The 16,761-nt window shown below is 37.2% G+C and overlaps 1 protein-coding gene across 2 annotated transcripts in view; it reads left to right on the top strand.

The window, feature by feature from the left end:
- The first annotated feature begins 2,980 nt into the window (after positions 1-2,980).
- LOC140152168 (coiled-coil domain-containing protein 125-like) overlaps positions 2,981-16,761 on the top strand; it is a 29,170-nt gene continuing 15,389 nt past the window's right edge. For both annotated transcript variants that reach the window (XM_072174477.1, XM_072174470.1), the window contains exons 1-4: positions 2,981-3,050; positions 9,416-10,011; positions 10,673-10,758; positions 11,518-11,604. In XM_072174477.1, coding sequence (XP_072030578.1) covers positions 9,498-10,011; positions 10,673-10,758; positions 11,518-11,604 — 687 coding nt within the window. In that variant the 5' untranslated portion in view covers positions 2,981-3,050; positions 9,416-9,497. The remainder of the gene's footprint in view (positions 3,051-9,415; positions 10,012-10,672; positions 10,759-11,517; positions 11,605-16,761) is intronic.

The raw sequence follows: 16,761 nt of genomic DNA, 5'->3' as shown, positions 1-16,761 counted from the left end.
AGGCGGAGGAACATCCTAACATACACCCCATCACCATGGTAACCCGCATCGAATTGCCATCATTGCTTAAGGGATCTAAAATGAGCGTTTATTGTGTTTCGACAGTATTTTTGTGGGACATGAGAGCACCTCGGACCTATCAATTGCATTCTGAATACGAAGCATGTCTTTCTGATATCAAATAATTTTCATTTTTGAAAATCACAATATAATACAAATTTTATGACAAATTATAAAAATTTGATATTTTTCAAATTTTGATATATAACAGTCCTCGAAGTAAATTATATAAATCTAATGATATATTCTGAAAGTGTATGTAGCTAGGAGGAAAAGCCGACAGTCAATTGAAAATTTTGACCTTTCATATTGAAGATATGGATTTTTTCCCAAAAGACCTAAATTTTTTTGGTGTTTTGGGGAAAAAATCCATATCTTCAATACGAAAGGTCAAAATTTTCAATTGATCGTCGGCTTTTCATCCCACCTACATACACTTTAAGTATAAATCATCAGATTTATAAAGTTTACTTCAAGTACTGTTAAATATCAAAATATAAATTTTAATGATTTGCCAAAAATGTGTATTAAATTGCGAATTTCAAAAATCAAAATTATTTGATATCAGAATGACATTCTTCGTATTCAGAATGCAATTCGATATGTCTGATGTGCTCTGATGTCCCAAAATAAATACTGTCCAAACGTTCATACCCCAGCCCTTAAAGCGAGTCGGAGGCCATGGAATTATAAATGCGATTATTGACTCATTTCCTTTAATAAGATCAATGTATTAATATAATAATAACAAGTTTTTTTAGGTAATGGCTAAAACTGGAAAAATATGGCTCCTGCTAGCTGCTTCTATCCCACTCGCCTTATTATTAATGTCAACTATTTTGTGTTGCGATTTGGAACACTTGCGAATGGTAGTCATGGTGGTGAGCTTTGGCAAAAATTGCATTGATCAATTCATAGCGGGCGTGTAGAATAATTCAAATATCACATACTTTTGTAGGTCCTGTGGTTCTTGAGTTATGTTGTAAAGAGGATGAAACAACAACACTTTTGTAAAACGTACATAACTTATTAACAGCAATATCAAGTAAGTTTTCAAACTGAGTATTTGATTTGTAGAATGAACTTTTGCAAAACATCAAAGTGTTACTTTATAATAATAATTATATTGATTTAGATACTGAAAATCGACCAACAATACCTAGGTATATATTTATAATTAATATTATACATGTAGGTCCTTATACTCATTTTCATGTGCTGCAGGGACTCCTCCAACCCAGGCTGTGTATCAAACATTTCAGTTTCAAATTCAGGGCAAACCAGGATAGGAATCTCGGGATAACAGAGTATTAGAGAACATTATTTTAGATTGTAGATGAGAGCGTTAATCATTTGTGCATGTCATGTTATGTGAGAAGATCAGAAAGCCGACAAAAATAGATTTTATATCAATTTTATTACTCTGGTCACGTATATAATATTCGCGACATCGTCTGTTCATTTACTTTATGGTACAAATTGTATACGTGATTGAAATGCTTGAATTGAAATCTTGCATGCACTTTGTGTGGCAGAATAGTATAAACAAAATAGACAGCAAAATGAGTTGGATGTCGGAAAATGTAAAAATGTTCATATTATTTGATTTGCACGTTAAAATATTATCGACAAGTGACTTATTTTGTTTTCATGGAACCACAAATTGATATCAAATTGAGTAACAGATGGACGTGTTTTGGATCAACATTTAGTCTTTCAACTTGATGTTATTTGCTTTGATAGCTTAACACACAGTCAAACATCACGTACTTATTTTCTTCTCTCTCTGTGGCCTGGTGATATTCAAGTTCGTTTCTTGAACTTTCTTGATGGAATTCGATTAACCGCGTATTACACTCTTAAAATGGTGCAACTTTGAACCTTTTTTTCTTCCGTATACAACACCATATTCAATGTTTAAGTTCTATTAATAACCTTGAAAATTTAAATAAAGACCCTTAAAGATTTTTAAATCTTTAAGGGTCTTTATTGAAAAATACTGGCCTATGAACTTTCTAATTCATTACTTCAGGGACCCATATCAAGGTTAAAATTAAGTTAACCCTTTTTGGTTCTAAACAATATCAGTCCCACAGCTGAATGAGGGCAAGGGGGTGCAAGATTTCTAACGGGGAAGGCTGCCATTTTCCCCCACCTCGGTACCCCTACCAACATCAGGCAGCAACGTCAGGAAAGGGATAACTTCAAGGATTATTATATTATATTGTTAAATCATATAGAGCATTCATTCATTCAAGTAATTCAATTATAGGGACTAATTACTAAGCTTTACTACCACTAGAAAACAAAAGATACCTTATCATTATAGGTTTAGGCCTACATGGCATGCACACAGCGTCATTTAATAATTTTAATACATTTTTTACTTCTTTTGCTTTCATTTGACACCACTCGGGGGCTCATACCATCTTGGCATTTCGATATATGAAAATGACCCAAAATATGAACATTGACCCAGGTCCTATGCGGAGTGTTACCCCCGGTGGGAAAATTATTTTTACTATATTCTTTACTTTGTGCTCTTTCATTTGACACCACTCTGGGGTTCATACCTTCTTCTGTTCTTGGCATTTTGAGATAGGCCCTACGAAAAGGACCCATATGAATATTGACCCGGGTCTCATGTTGAGTGCCACCCCGGGGTGGGAAAATATTTTTATTATATTCTTTACTTTTTTCTCTTTAATTTGACACCACTTGGGGGGTCATATGCCTACCTTTGTGGCATTCAGAGATATGTCCACATTCAGACCAAAAGGTTAGTCAGTCAGTAAGTAAGATACTCTAATGTAGGCTGATACCATTTCATTTCATGGTTCAGCAAAAACTGACTTACAAATTACCCTAATCTTGTGTAAACGACTGAATTCGTAGACTACCTTTTCTAGCAATGACCTCTCAGCTGATGCAGGTCAAATCAATCAACAGATGTTTTGGTCGTGTACTTCTCAACGCGTCATCACAATCTGGTAAGATTTTCACATAAAATATCAAGCATTTATAGTTTTTTCTAAGTAATTAAATAATATGGTTGTACAGTGTACTCACTGTACTGAATAAACGAGCTGACAGCGGAGTGATAGAGCTAAAATAAACATGATAAAGCCCGGCCCTAAAAACGTGACTGATCATCTGTAACTGAGTGTTAGACTGCGGAACTCAGTCCTCAATGATAGTCAGTCATTTATCTTTTGGTCGTTATATGACTATCATTTGAGGGACTGAGTTGTTATAATATATCTTCCGAGGTGCAATTTCAGACAATAGCTGGGGATTAGTGGGGCAGAGGTTATCTATTGAATCCTTTCATGACCACTGAAGCATAGTCAAGTCTGCCAAGGACACTGGCACAAATTGAAAGACCATCACAAAAGAATGCATGCATGTCAGGTCATCGACACCAATTTGGTGTTTGTTATGACACAAATTTTGTGTCTGTTATGCACCTCGAAATATGTACCTTAAAGTCTGTATCTAACTGAGTGTAAGACTATCAGTATCAATCATGATCATGATGATGACATGATGATGATCATGATTTCCCGGGCTGTTGAATTGTTGTGAAAATGTCACATGTCATCACATCAGGTAGGGAGTCCGGTGGATTTTTGAATTTTTTATAAACCCCCAACAAATTTGGTATCAATGTAATAGTTCACGTAAACTTATGGCTCAAAATTCGGACCGCTCGCCAATAAGTTTACTGCTTTCTATGTTTTGAAATTTGTTGACGTTTTAAGATTAAAATTTAACGATCCCCGATTCGATCGCTTATTTTAGCCGTGTCACGTCACATGCATGGCGCTGGTGGGTACCAACCAAACTTCAGAAAGAAAAAAACCTCGATCGCCGATAACGATGTGATATGGGACTTACATAGGATTACACAGAGATATTTCTTGCCAAAATTTGACCATTTCTAGGCAAGTTGGCCCTACTTTGTCTGCGTTATATGAAAAGGACAGTCTTAAGTAAGTATAAGTGCAACGCTTTTGATGTTTTGATGTTTTGGGAGACTGGGAGGGTTCAGAACAAAAAAATGATGGAGCCTATTCTTGACTGTGTAATATTCCTTCAACCAGTTGCCGTGCGGTAACAGTCTTATACGATGGACAGATAGTATCAGTTTGTGAATGAGGACATCGTATAAGTTCCTTGTACTAATCAATGTAAAGAGCATCAAAAAAGAAATGAAATGGTGCAAAAATGAGCTCAATAGGCCAAGAAATGCCAAATGGGTAGTGTTACAGACCGTGTACGTACCTATATATAAATATTATCCATAGACATAGTCATAGAGCAGTGATAGGGAGAGAAACTACTGGGAACCACTCAACCACACACTCTCGGCCGCGAGCCGCTTCGTACTCACCGCTTCGCGGCTTGGCTTATAAAATTAAAAATCAGAAGGTATCATAATTCATAAAATTATTCATAAGCTGTAATAAAAATTAAATCTTGCTGTGTCTGTAATGCACTATAATCCGTTTTTGCTACTAAGCAATTCCTCCCGTATACCAATGCTAAAATTACTACCTTCCGCAGCTGGCGAATACGGCTGGGTTTAGCTCACGACATGCGCACCACGCCGTGTAGTAGCCAAACGATTTATTTTATAGCTCGTTCTAGGCTAGCTAACTCCTCACTCCTGTCTGCTTGAAACTTCGTCAACTTGTGCAGAAAACTGCCTAGTTTTTCACTGAACCGGTTTTCACTATACCCGGGCCATATGGGCCTTAAGCTGTAATATTTTCCAAGGTTCCTTTTCAGCGTTAACCATCTCGTATACGCGTGCGACGTCAAGCGACGGGTGATAGCATGGTTTTGAGATCACCGCGGGCCTATAATCTTAACCAAATTAAAGCAGTCAATATTTGTTTTATCAGAGAAGATGTAATAAAGAGGAGGTTGATCAAGCTATCCTCAAACAAAATATGTGTGAGACCGTTACACTCAAAGTAAATGATGAATCACCCTATTTAGCTGCTTTATAGAATACCACAATAGGGTTTGAACCGGGATGGGTGCGATGCACAAGTTACAGCTAACTGCTTTTAGGCCAAAAAAAAAAAAAAAAGGTTTGTCTCACGAACATTTGCCAAAAAAGCTAAGTGCTATGCTATGCTTTTTTTTTTTTTTTTTTGGTTTAGAAGCTATGCTAATCTTGGGTTTTTTGTTTTTGTTTTTAGCCTGAGACAAATGAAAATCACAAGACAGGTATTGGAAAACTACAAGTGGTCTTACAATGAAAGAGAAGCAACAAATTTACAATGTTAATATTCTGTAACTGTATTTTATTTGCCTTCCTAGAGCTGATCACTATTATTAAAAATCAGTGCAAAATACGGGTTACAGCTTCGCCCCGACACCAACTCATTTTTTAGGGCATTCAGAGTAACCGAATCGGCGCACCGATGCAGTGCCCAATTCCTCAGCACAGTCCCCTGTTTTAACTATCTGAATCGAACAATCATGTTGAAATAAATGGTAAAAATTCGTTAAAAAACAGCTACAAAAAATACAAAAATTTATGAAAACAACATGGCTTCACTCGATCGCAGAGTTCTCCGTAGTCTAAGTCCTTTTATATTGCATCCACTTTGCTTCGTCGGCTTTACGCTCCGTGCCGTTGCAAGGATGGCGTGAAACTAGCGAGACTGAGGCTACGGTGTGGGTTACGAGCTATCTGCAACACTAATGGCATCTGCGCTGCCTGACATTTTCGATGGTTTTCTGACATTGAGGAATTCATTTTACTCGTTGGTGAACTATCGGGAACCGGAAAATCGGGAAAAAAAAAAAAAAAACCTTTAAAAAAGGCGGTCAGCGCGTAGACAAACGCAGCTGTATCGCTTTCACATACTTATCTTGCTGCAGGTTCGTGAGACAAACCTTTTTTTTTTTTTGGCCTTAGGGATATATAATATAGGTCAGTGTGTGCATGTCATCATGCTATACACAGTATGCATGCAGACCCTGTCATCTTGTCAGATTTCAGATAAAACATGACTGAAGTTCTATGGCAAATTATAATTTTTGCTACTTGTTGCCACTTTCAGACTCTATTATTTAAGATAAAGAATGTTATCAATTATCAGAATATCTTTTAGGTTGGCAGGAAATGACAGGAAAATATATAAAATAATAAAATAGAAATGATCAACAATCATCACCTCTAAAAAAATCCTAAAAATTTCTTCTTTAGAAATTTATATATTTACAAAAAACGGTGGATTTGGGGGGAAATTTTACAGCACTCGATTTCTTTCTTGTATTACCCACATGTGGTATCCCATCCAAGCAGCAGGTCCTTAACACACATGTTTCATACTTTTTAACAAATTCTTTATAGAAACATGGGAAATATTTTCAATTCTGAAGTGAAAATTGGTCAACCATGGGCGGTCACACACGTAACATCATAGGATATTTCAAGTGGATGTCTAACTACTTGAGAATAAAGGACTATGAATAGATGCGACAGGATTACCTACGGGATTATCTCAAGGATATAATTCCGTTGACCCTCCTCTTTATTACATCTTCTCTGGTTTTATATACCGAATGGATATGTGGATGTTGCGATTGCGCATTTTGATCGGGACGCATGTGACCGGTCCATAGTTCATTTCCATGGACCTGTCCATAGTTCATTTTGAGGGCATAGTTAATTCAATGACTGCACATTCAACCAATCAGATGACAGGAATCTATATGAGGTATATAACAGTCTTTATTAGATGATTGTACTTCGATAAATGCTTTGCTGTGTGAGCGACGTGTTGTACATGTGACCGGGTGTAGCAATGTTCGGATAGGGATTGACAGGTAACCCTGGTATGCTTTCTGGAAAGTTGACAGTCTTGCTATCTTTAGTATGCTTCCGTCAATTGCAAGCCCGGCTACCAGGGACCCGGGCACTGTAGACACAATACCCGGGACTTGGGACTGTACCCGGGATGTACAATCAGTCGTCCCGGTGGCGGGGCCATGATACCGTTATGTAGCCGGGGCTGTTACCCGAGTGTTATAGTACCCAGGATAGTATGGAAATATGATATGAAGCCCGGCTGGCATGGGCGGGGACAGTACCGGGGGTTTCACCCACAATTTGTGCCCCGGTACCCGGGACAATACCCGGGGCATAGCGGGGATTATTACAATTGCCTTTGGTAATCTCCCCCGCTACGTCCCCGCTGTGCCCGGGTCCCTGGTAGCCGGGCTTGCAATTGACGGAAGCATTACGTCTTTGCTGTAGTGACGACCAGTTTGAGTTCTTTAACATTTCGGTTACACTAGCTCTCTTGTCAAGTTATTCTTGACGAAGCGTATGGCCCTTCTCTGTACTGCTTCTAGTTGGTGGATTTTTCAGCAGTATAAGGGTCCCATACTGCTGAGCTATACTCCAGAGATGGTCTAACTAGAGACTGGTACGCTAGTTGTTTGATATCCTCTGTACATGATCGTAAGTTTCTTTTTACAAAACCCAGAGCCCTATTTCCCTTTGCTGCAAGGTTATTGATGTGTTTGTTCCATCTCGACGCCAAGGTATATGTGGGAATTGGTTTCCTGGAGGATAGTATTTGCAAGTGAGTATGTGCGGGTCTTAGGATTGTGTGAATGAGTCATTTTAAGCACAAAACATTTCTCTGGATTAAATTTCATTTGCCATTTTTCCTCCCACTCGGATAACCGGTCATGGTCTGTCTGGAGTTCGTCAAAGTCATTTGTAATGGTCCGGTAAATAACACAGTCGTCTGCGAATAGTCAAACCGTAGAGGTGATGTTGTCTGGTAGGTCATTTATATATAAAAGGAAAAGTAAAGGACCAAGTACAGTGCCCTGTGGTACACCTGATTGGACATGTACGGTACCCAGTCCGGGTTCTCACCCCCAATGACAACCCTCTGCTTTCTTCGCATTAGGAAGTCGGAGATCCAAGCATGGATAGATCAGCATATACCATAGTGGTTAAGCTTCAGCATTTAAGCCTATTGTATGGAACAACATCAAAGACTTTGCTAAAGTCCATGATGATAATCAGTCTGCTGCTTTCTGTCGAGGGACAGGGCAAAGTCGTGTACTGTCAGTATAAGTTGGGACTCGCACAATCTATTTTGGCGAAAGCCGTGTTGCTGGTCGGTCAAGATATTAAATTGGTTAAGATGGCGCATGATACTTGAAAAAAATAACATGTTCTTTGACCTTGCAGCTTATAGACGTATTACCGTTGTATAGTTAGCAGGCCTACAACGTTTTATGATTATATATAAATTTATGTTTTGGCAAAAAATGGCAAGTTTGCATTACTATCCAACCATGTCTAGTAAAATACTCGGTTTAGAAACCTGTGTCACTGATGTATGTTATATGTGATTGCTAAACATATTCTACGCATCAGCTTTTGTCCAAAGAAATATTTACAAAGATGATTTTTGATTGATTTTTAAGAGCCCAGCGAAAAGTCCATTCCACGAAAATGTCTCCCTATACCAGTTGGTATACTAGCTCGGGCTTAAACCGGTAAGGAGTTGTTTATTTATTAAAATCCATGTGCCGTCAACTAACCTGCACTTGCGCGCATGGTGTTGAAGATGGTGCTGGGATGGTGCGTTCGTACTGCAAGTGTGGATTTATGTAACCGCGTAGCTGCCATCAACCGCTGCATGCGCTGAAGCCCAGCGTTGATTGACAGCAAAATTTAATACCAGTACTATTTAGGGAGTTGGATGTTCAGCCAATCAGAAAAGACGTACTATGAGGTCGCCAGACAGTTTGTTTGACCTACCAAAAATCGCTTGTCACTCCCCAAAAAATATTTACCCCTCCTATAATTCACCACCCTGGGGATACACATAAATTGTACTACCCTTTATGCCATGGGTTGCATCATATTTTTCTTATGAAATTTGGGTCACATAAGTTTGGGAAGCCCTGTAGAAGAGAAAGTTCTTCTAAATCAAAAGTCACAAACCACATTGAGTCATCTGGACATTTTGTGAACTTGGACAGGTACAGAGTCCAGAGGGTGCAGGGTCAGAATTCCGTTTCACAGTGCGTTCACGAATCAATCTTAATTCTTGCAGAATAAATTTGCCGGAATCATTTGATTTTTGCAAATCAACTTCTGCGTAAACTACAAAAGTTTGCGAGAATCAACTTGATCAATTCTCGGATTCTCACTGAAATTCTGACCCTGGGGTCATGACCTAATGATAGATGCACATCGCAGTCTCACTATCACTGGTGAAAGATGGTCAGAGCCAAAAATCAAAAATTTTAATCATTATACCAATACTGATGAACGTTAATGTTATTATATTTTTATGACTAGATGCTGCACCATGGATCTGATGAACTTCCAAAAGTATCTTCAACACTGAAAAGCCACATTGATTGTACATGTGCTTGAAACCATGGCAAATGCTCCTTACAACATGAATGAAGACGAGGCAAGAGCGTTGTCGTCGTCATCGTCATCGTCGTTGTCATCATCATCAGCATTTAAAACAAATCTCAGTCCAGGACATCAAAGAGAAGAAGTTGACAACTTCACCTGTGGTGATCTTGGCTTTGGATTCTGCCTCAAACCTGGTGGCATACCTGTGAGAAAATTTAATCCAGATACTCTTGAATATGAAGATGACCTTCCAGATAACTCTCTCGTCAGCAAGTTGTTATCCTTCAGCGATGATGATGATGGGGAATTCAAAAAATTGCGTAGTAGCAGCACTCCTTGCTTAAGAAGTAGGGATAGAATGTATTCAGAAACTTGCACAGACAGTGATTTAAGATGGGAGCGCTTCCCTGTGTTTGATGGCGTTCCACTTGGGACATCCTTACGACAGCAGAGGGCGCTGTATGCAGAAAAAATGAAGGAGTACAGGGACAAGAAGAAGTTATATAAAAAAGAAAGTGCAATAAGAGAATGTGAGTATAATTTGGAAACTGTTGTGTGTTAAAAGTTAAATTGGTTTGTCATATTTTGATGCATACTACGGAAGGTAGGCATGTTGCCTATGGGGTGCGTTAACAAACTAAAAGTAGCAAAATAGCGCAGGCGTATACAAAAAAGAGTTAGCGTGCAAGCCTTGCAATTTGAGCACTCAGTGTGCGCTCCAAGAGCGATGTCACCAGCTCCAAACTCTGTACTGGCATCAGCTAAATTCAAGTACATTTGTTCGCTTAGAGGACACAGGCGTGGAACATTCCAATCTATCATCTATGTGTTATTAATCTATGTTCTGATGAGTGTTGCTGTTGCATCTGTGGCAGTGAGATCCGAAATATGTAATTATTCTATTACCGTTTAAAAAATATTCATGGCATATTTCACTTTTCAAAAGCTTTTTATTTGAGTGCAGTGTACAGCAAACTTGAAATTAATGAGCATTAAAAGAGTGCAATCTCATCTGGAATACTCCTCATACTCATAGCAATGGTAAACAGGTTAGGATTTCAAAAATTGTTTTTCAGGATTGTTTTGTTTAGTCAAATTATCCATTCCTTTCCTCAGAAATTTCCAGTTTCCCGGTATATTATCTTACACTTCAAGTTCAAGAATGATGATATTTTTGTTTAAATACTGCAGACTCTGACAGTGGTTCTTCACTGGATCTACTTGGAGATATGCCAGATGCAGACAACATACAGAGGAAACTCATGGTAGCTACAGAGGTGAAGTGAATTTAACACATTTTTTATACTTCATTCTGTTTTCATTTTTGTGGAGTAAATGATATATGCTGTAGATCTAAATGCACACTTTAAATGTTCTCTTAAAACCATAATGTATGATTTCAGTCAAATTTTAAAGTCAAAACTCAAAGTGGTTTTCTGATCATTTTAAGCCAAAATGATGATTTAAAATCAAGAAAACCACTTAGCAGCTTAACTCTATGGGAAGAATTGGCAAATAAAACTGGGGATCTAAATTTTACTGTAATTAAAACACTTCAGGCTTAGTCAAGTTTCACATGGTATTTTAGTACATCATTGGGCATAACAATTATGCTAAAAGTAGAAATTCAAGAAAAATAGAGAGCGCTGATGTGAAGCAAATCACACATGGGCTTTAATGTTGGGATACAGTTTGTTTTCTGATTAAATTGCAAAGTTGCAACCCAGCCAGGTGCTAAGATAAATGAAAAACATCCATGACAAATAAAGCAGTGAATGTAAGTAGCGCCAACCTTATATAATTGTATAATTCAATTTTCAGAGAAGTTCAGTTTTGTCCTTCATTGCCATGTGGGTTCTACCCACAACTCATTGGCAAATCATGCTGCCAACCACATAAGCAGTTTAGATCTGCTATTATCGTATTGGGGGAAAATAAGTTTTATTGCACCTAGCAAAGATGTTATTATTCCACCTATTTGTAGTGTCACATTGCCACTTGATAAGATGTTGATTTCTTGTTTCCCATACACACAGGAAGTTGAGGTTCTGCAATGTGAACTTGATGCATGTAAGAGGCAACTTGACAGCAAGTATAGAGCCATACAAATACTCAAAAGTCAAGTAAGTCCATCTTTCAAGTGATTTCATTTTAAGTGTATTAATTGGTATATATCTGTAAGTTTATGCAACTGGGTTTAATAATTTTTTACCAAATTTTAAAATGACACATTGGAAATTCAGGGTAAAGAGTACAAAATTTAGAGGCCTAAACTTTGACCAGGATGGGTTTTGTTCGTAGTAACTGGTTGTGTCCTCTTGGCTGAGCATACGCTCATCATTGTGTTTGAAATTTGAAAACAGTCTCTTTTAAAAACAATCAACAGATATATTGTGAAGACTTTTCAACATTGTGCGCATCAAATGAAGGTTTGGCTACATTTTATCGACAAACATTGTTCTAAAAACCATTCATAGCTATATGCAACTAAGTTTTGCTGTGTTGTTAAGTAAAGACACAAAGCTTATCCACAAAGGTGTTGTTTCAGATCAGACCTGCTGCAGCAGAGCCCTTCCAGATTAAATCCTAAGGAAAGTATGTCAGCATACACAAATTTGATATGGAACATTTAGGAAGGAAGTTATAGAACAGAAATAGCTGTTATAGCACATTATTACTTTTATTTTGCATGTCAGCTTCAGCTAGCTCAGAATTCAGCATATCCAGTTGGTTCAGTGAATAGATTCATCAGGTTTGTACATCAAATCAAATTAGTAATTTTAATTTGATATCCAGTTGGAATATAAAATATTGTATGTACTCAGCACACTGTCTGTATACAAATGTAGGTGGATATTTTGCAAGATTTCTGTTATTGCTTTTCATGAGTGAAAGATTTTAGCACATTTATTGGTGTTATGGAGAAACCAGCATAAGAAGGACCCCTCAAACATAATTATTTGCAGTGAAAATTAGATTAATGCTAGCAATCTGACACACTATCCACTAAAACCGAAAATTGTGGTCTAGTCTGGCTTCTCTCATGAGGAGGGGGAGGAAGTCGTAGGTTTTCACTGCAAAATGTTTGGGGGAATTTCTAATTGGCAAATCCCATATCTCAGCTATTTTTTGCAAAGTTCAAGGACCCATGTTTATACTGAAAATATGTTTGGGCCAATTTATACATTGTAACTATGAAAGTCACACAGAGGGTTTGTCATTTGATGGAGATTAATATGCAAAGAAAGACTTGAATGGTACCTGCAAAAATCAAATGGTGCTTATTTTTTACTGGGGGCTATATCTTATTTGGGGAGACTGGAAGCATTTTCTTAACAAATGAGCCCCTAACCACCCCACCCCCCAAAAAAAATCAGTAATGGGTTCTTTGATGGCAGGCAGGTAAGAAATCATGATTCAATATTGATAGGGGTGGTGCAGTTTCAATGTGACATAAAAAGTATTGTAAGATGTTTGACCACAGTTGTAGGTGCATGAGTCATTTTAAATGATTGATGGCTGGGAAAATGTTTTCTTGCAATAAAAATATACAACTGAGATGTTTTGCTGAACCCTGTTGACTTTAATTGCACAACCTTATATTATTCACCTGTCACATTATGTGAAGAAAGATAAATGAGGTTATTAACCAGTATAGAGGATGCTGTGGATAAGGGGCTGTGCAATAATTATGAGCCCTGGGGGAGGGTAAAATTGGGCAGGGGCAAGAAATTTTTGGCGTGCGTGCGAAAGGAGGGGCAAGCAATTTTAGCCAGCCGAGAAGGGGGGGCAAGCGATTTTTGGCACACATTCATGGGCGCCTTTTAAATAAAACGCTCTAAAAAGGCTTAGGAAAACAGTACGGAAGCGCTTTAACATGCAAATGTTCCTGCTCGCTGCGCTCGCAACATATATCTAGACCATTTAAGGTTCTGCAAATTGGGATCTCAAAAATTTGGCATGTGTAAAGGGGCGGGCCGAGGGGGAGGTGGATGGTAGCTATTGTATGCACTATTTTCATTCATAATCTCAAAATAAATTTTCTCAACAAATATCAAGCAAACAATTAAGTTAGCATTATTTTACCACACTTATCTTAAAATACAGACAATGCTGTGTTTGTGTAGCAAATTAGGTGGAGTGATGACTCAGGGATTTAGTAGACGTAGCAACTTGGCTATGACAATTAAAATGTTTTTACGATGGATAGTGTTTGGGTACCAGGGTACCTACACAGACATGGATATGATCAAGCAAAATTAGTCAGATGCTATGAAAATACAATATGCCCAAGATCACATACATGTAGGTTATTTTCTTTTCAAGGGACAGTGTAAGCTTACATTTCAGACATAACTGATTCATTTTGGATGCAGTTTTCAGCAAATGTAGCATCAAAAGCTCTACATTGATTTCATATTGATATGGTATGTCAAATTCAGCTACTTCTTTTACTGTACATCAAAAGTGGAGGGATTTTGTAGGTGAAGTAAATTTTGAGTTCAATATTTCTACTCGAAAGCATTTTGCACACTTTAAAATAATAACACTCATTTAGATTGAGCCGATTTGAAAGTTTAACGGACAAGACGTTTGTTTCGTGACAGACAGAACAAAATGTGTATCCACTTTGTAGACATCAACAAATTGATGTGACCTGCTACCACGAAATGAGCGTACATGTAAAGCCGCAAGTTGGTAGGTTTAAGACATCCTGGCTGCTGAGTTGATGTTCTTTGTTTACCCCGCACCTGTACAAATCAGTAGTATGTCCTAGTGAATGGCCCATTGTGCCCCCATTCACAAAGGACATACAGACGTACTATTGGCTTCAACAGGTGTCTGTGAAACAAAGAACTCCAATGCAGCAACAAAGACATCTCGAAACTAACAACTTTCGTGGTAGCAGGTCACATATACTGGAATATTAATAACTAAAAAATTATTTTACAAAAGGCATATTGGTCAGTGTACTTTGCCTGTTTAAAACATGCTCAGACCATTTTCTAATTTCCAGAAAATGTCTCCAATACCATTTTAAATAAAAACACCAGTATTACTGTACATCTGTTTAGTACATGGGTGACAAAATTGCATACTTTTTCTAAAAGTTCTCTTTCATATGATACCAAATTTGTGATGGTGGGACCTGTATTTACAAAAATATCAACTATTTCCAATGTCTGCAAAGTGAGATGTTAATGTGGAATTAGTTATTTATTTTGTCGCTTTTGGAGTGTCCCTGGACCTAGACCTAAATGCTAGGATCATTCATGGTTGACCTAAAAAAAAATTGCATGATGTTTTGTGTTTTTAATATGAAAATTGATAATTAGTATTCATGTCATACTGTATTAATGATTTCAAAATGCATCGAATGTGAATGCATTTTGAAATCATTAATATTAAATGTCATATATTAAAAACACGAAACATGCAATTTTTTTTTTTAGGTCAACCATGAATGATCCTAGCATTTAGGTCTAGGTCAAGGGGACACTATTCGAGTATAATCCTCCCCCACCCCCAATTTTGAAAAAATTTCACCTAAAAAACGGGTGGGACTATACTCGGACGAAAACAGTACTGTAATTAAATCATGATGTTAATTGATTTTTATTCATTAACAGTCTCAGATAGCCAATCAGGTTGCATTGGATATGTAAGTGATTGATAGTGGATGTTGCTTTGTTGTGAGCTGCACATGTGATTTGTCATTAGAATTATAATGTATTTGATTTGAAATGTAGTGTTTATCACCTGCTGCTCCAGGCCCAGTAATGTGTGTGATTTCTTAATGTGACCAGTCAAAACTTATAACATTTAGGTAGATCTACTTTTGAGATACAGGTCTTTAAAAGATGAATGCCATAAAAATTGACAACTATATTTTGAATTTGAATTTGGTGTTATTTTCAAGCTTCTGTTGCAATCTCTATAGCTACAAGTATAGTATGTGTATATAGACACTACATGTATATTTTTAATTTTTACCATATGGGAACTGGTGACATTCATAGTAATACAACCTGTATCAAATCAATTGATAGCCATCTATTTTAACGTTTGATTGACAATACTGCATTACATGCGGTGTTCAATTCATACTACACCAGGCCATACAGATTAAGTCTGTAATGTTGACCTACTTGCAACATTTTACAAATAGTAGGAAAATTAGGACTTATGCTAAAGAATTATGATGGTAACAGTGTAATGTAACTGAGGTTTATAAATACTGTGTTATAATTTATTCATTTTGTGCATAGATGTGTACCAACTGTACTGAAATCTATATCAAAATGTTTATCATGACAGCTGTTTATCATCTAGATGATGAAGGTTGAGTGCTGTGTTCTAATATCACAAGTGTTAATCCCTGTTTGATGTCATAGTGATTTGTTTTTATTAAAAGTACATGTGTATTTTTATTTACATGGTATATATCGTTATGAATTCGGCAGAGTGACGAATCGAGCATTTTGAGCAAATTGAGTTATTGTATGCTTGTGATTATGTTTCAGACGATCTTTCATTTCCACTAAAAATTAATGATAAATCTTACTTCCCGACGTAGATATTGAAATTGTGATTTGGACGAATCGCGCATAGGTGCGATTAATGAATTTGACCAAAAGACGAATCGTATACTTAGCTGTACAAATCATGTTGATCTATTGCATAGTATAGCTGGAAACTCAGAATTTTCTATATTACATGTCATATACACATGTACTATTATATTTGATACCAGTGGGTAGCTATAGGTATCTTCTATCCAGTGATACCAAAATAAGTACAAACATCCCCCATACGATATCGCTATGGCATGGCGTAATTATGTCAGAGCACCGTCGCAAAATTGAGAAATCACAGAAAATTATACACAAAATTTAGGCCAATATTGTTATTTCTACTCTAAAATCCTTGATTTCAACCGGAGTTTTCACTAAATATTACGGGGATGACTAATTATAACTTTTATACCAAGTTTAGATCTATGGGGAGATCTATAGCCTGAGGACAACCAGTAATTTTTACATAAAAGCCCCAAATCATTGATGGGTGCTATAGTTTACACGTAGTTGAATGCGGATTCGTCCATGTATGTAACTCTTTGCGCAGCAGTTGACACTTTTTGGATATAGCATAAAGCCGAATAGCTGTTAACATCTGTTTTGAGGGATATATTGATTGTTTCAGAACATGCAGGTATTGGAAATAATTTGGTGGATATTCACTTCTATGATATACATTTCAAATGAGTGCTCACGAATGTT

The sequence above is a fragment of the Amphiura filiformis genome, chromosome 1 (genome assembly GCF_039555335.1).
Source record: "Amphiura filiformis chromosome 1, Afil_fr2py, whole genome shotgun sequence".
NCBI classification, from domain to species: Eukaryota; Metazoa; Echinodermata; class Ophiuroidea; order Amphilepidida; family Amphiuridae; genus Amphiura; species Amphiura filiformis.
Note: the sequence above shows the minus strand (reverse complement) of the source record. Positions and strands in the feature narration are given on the sequence as shown.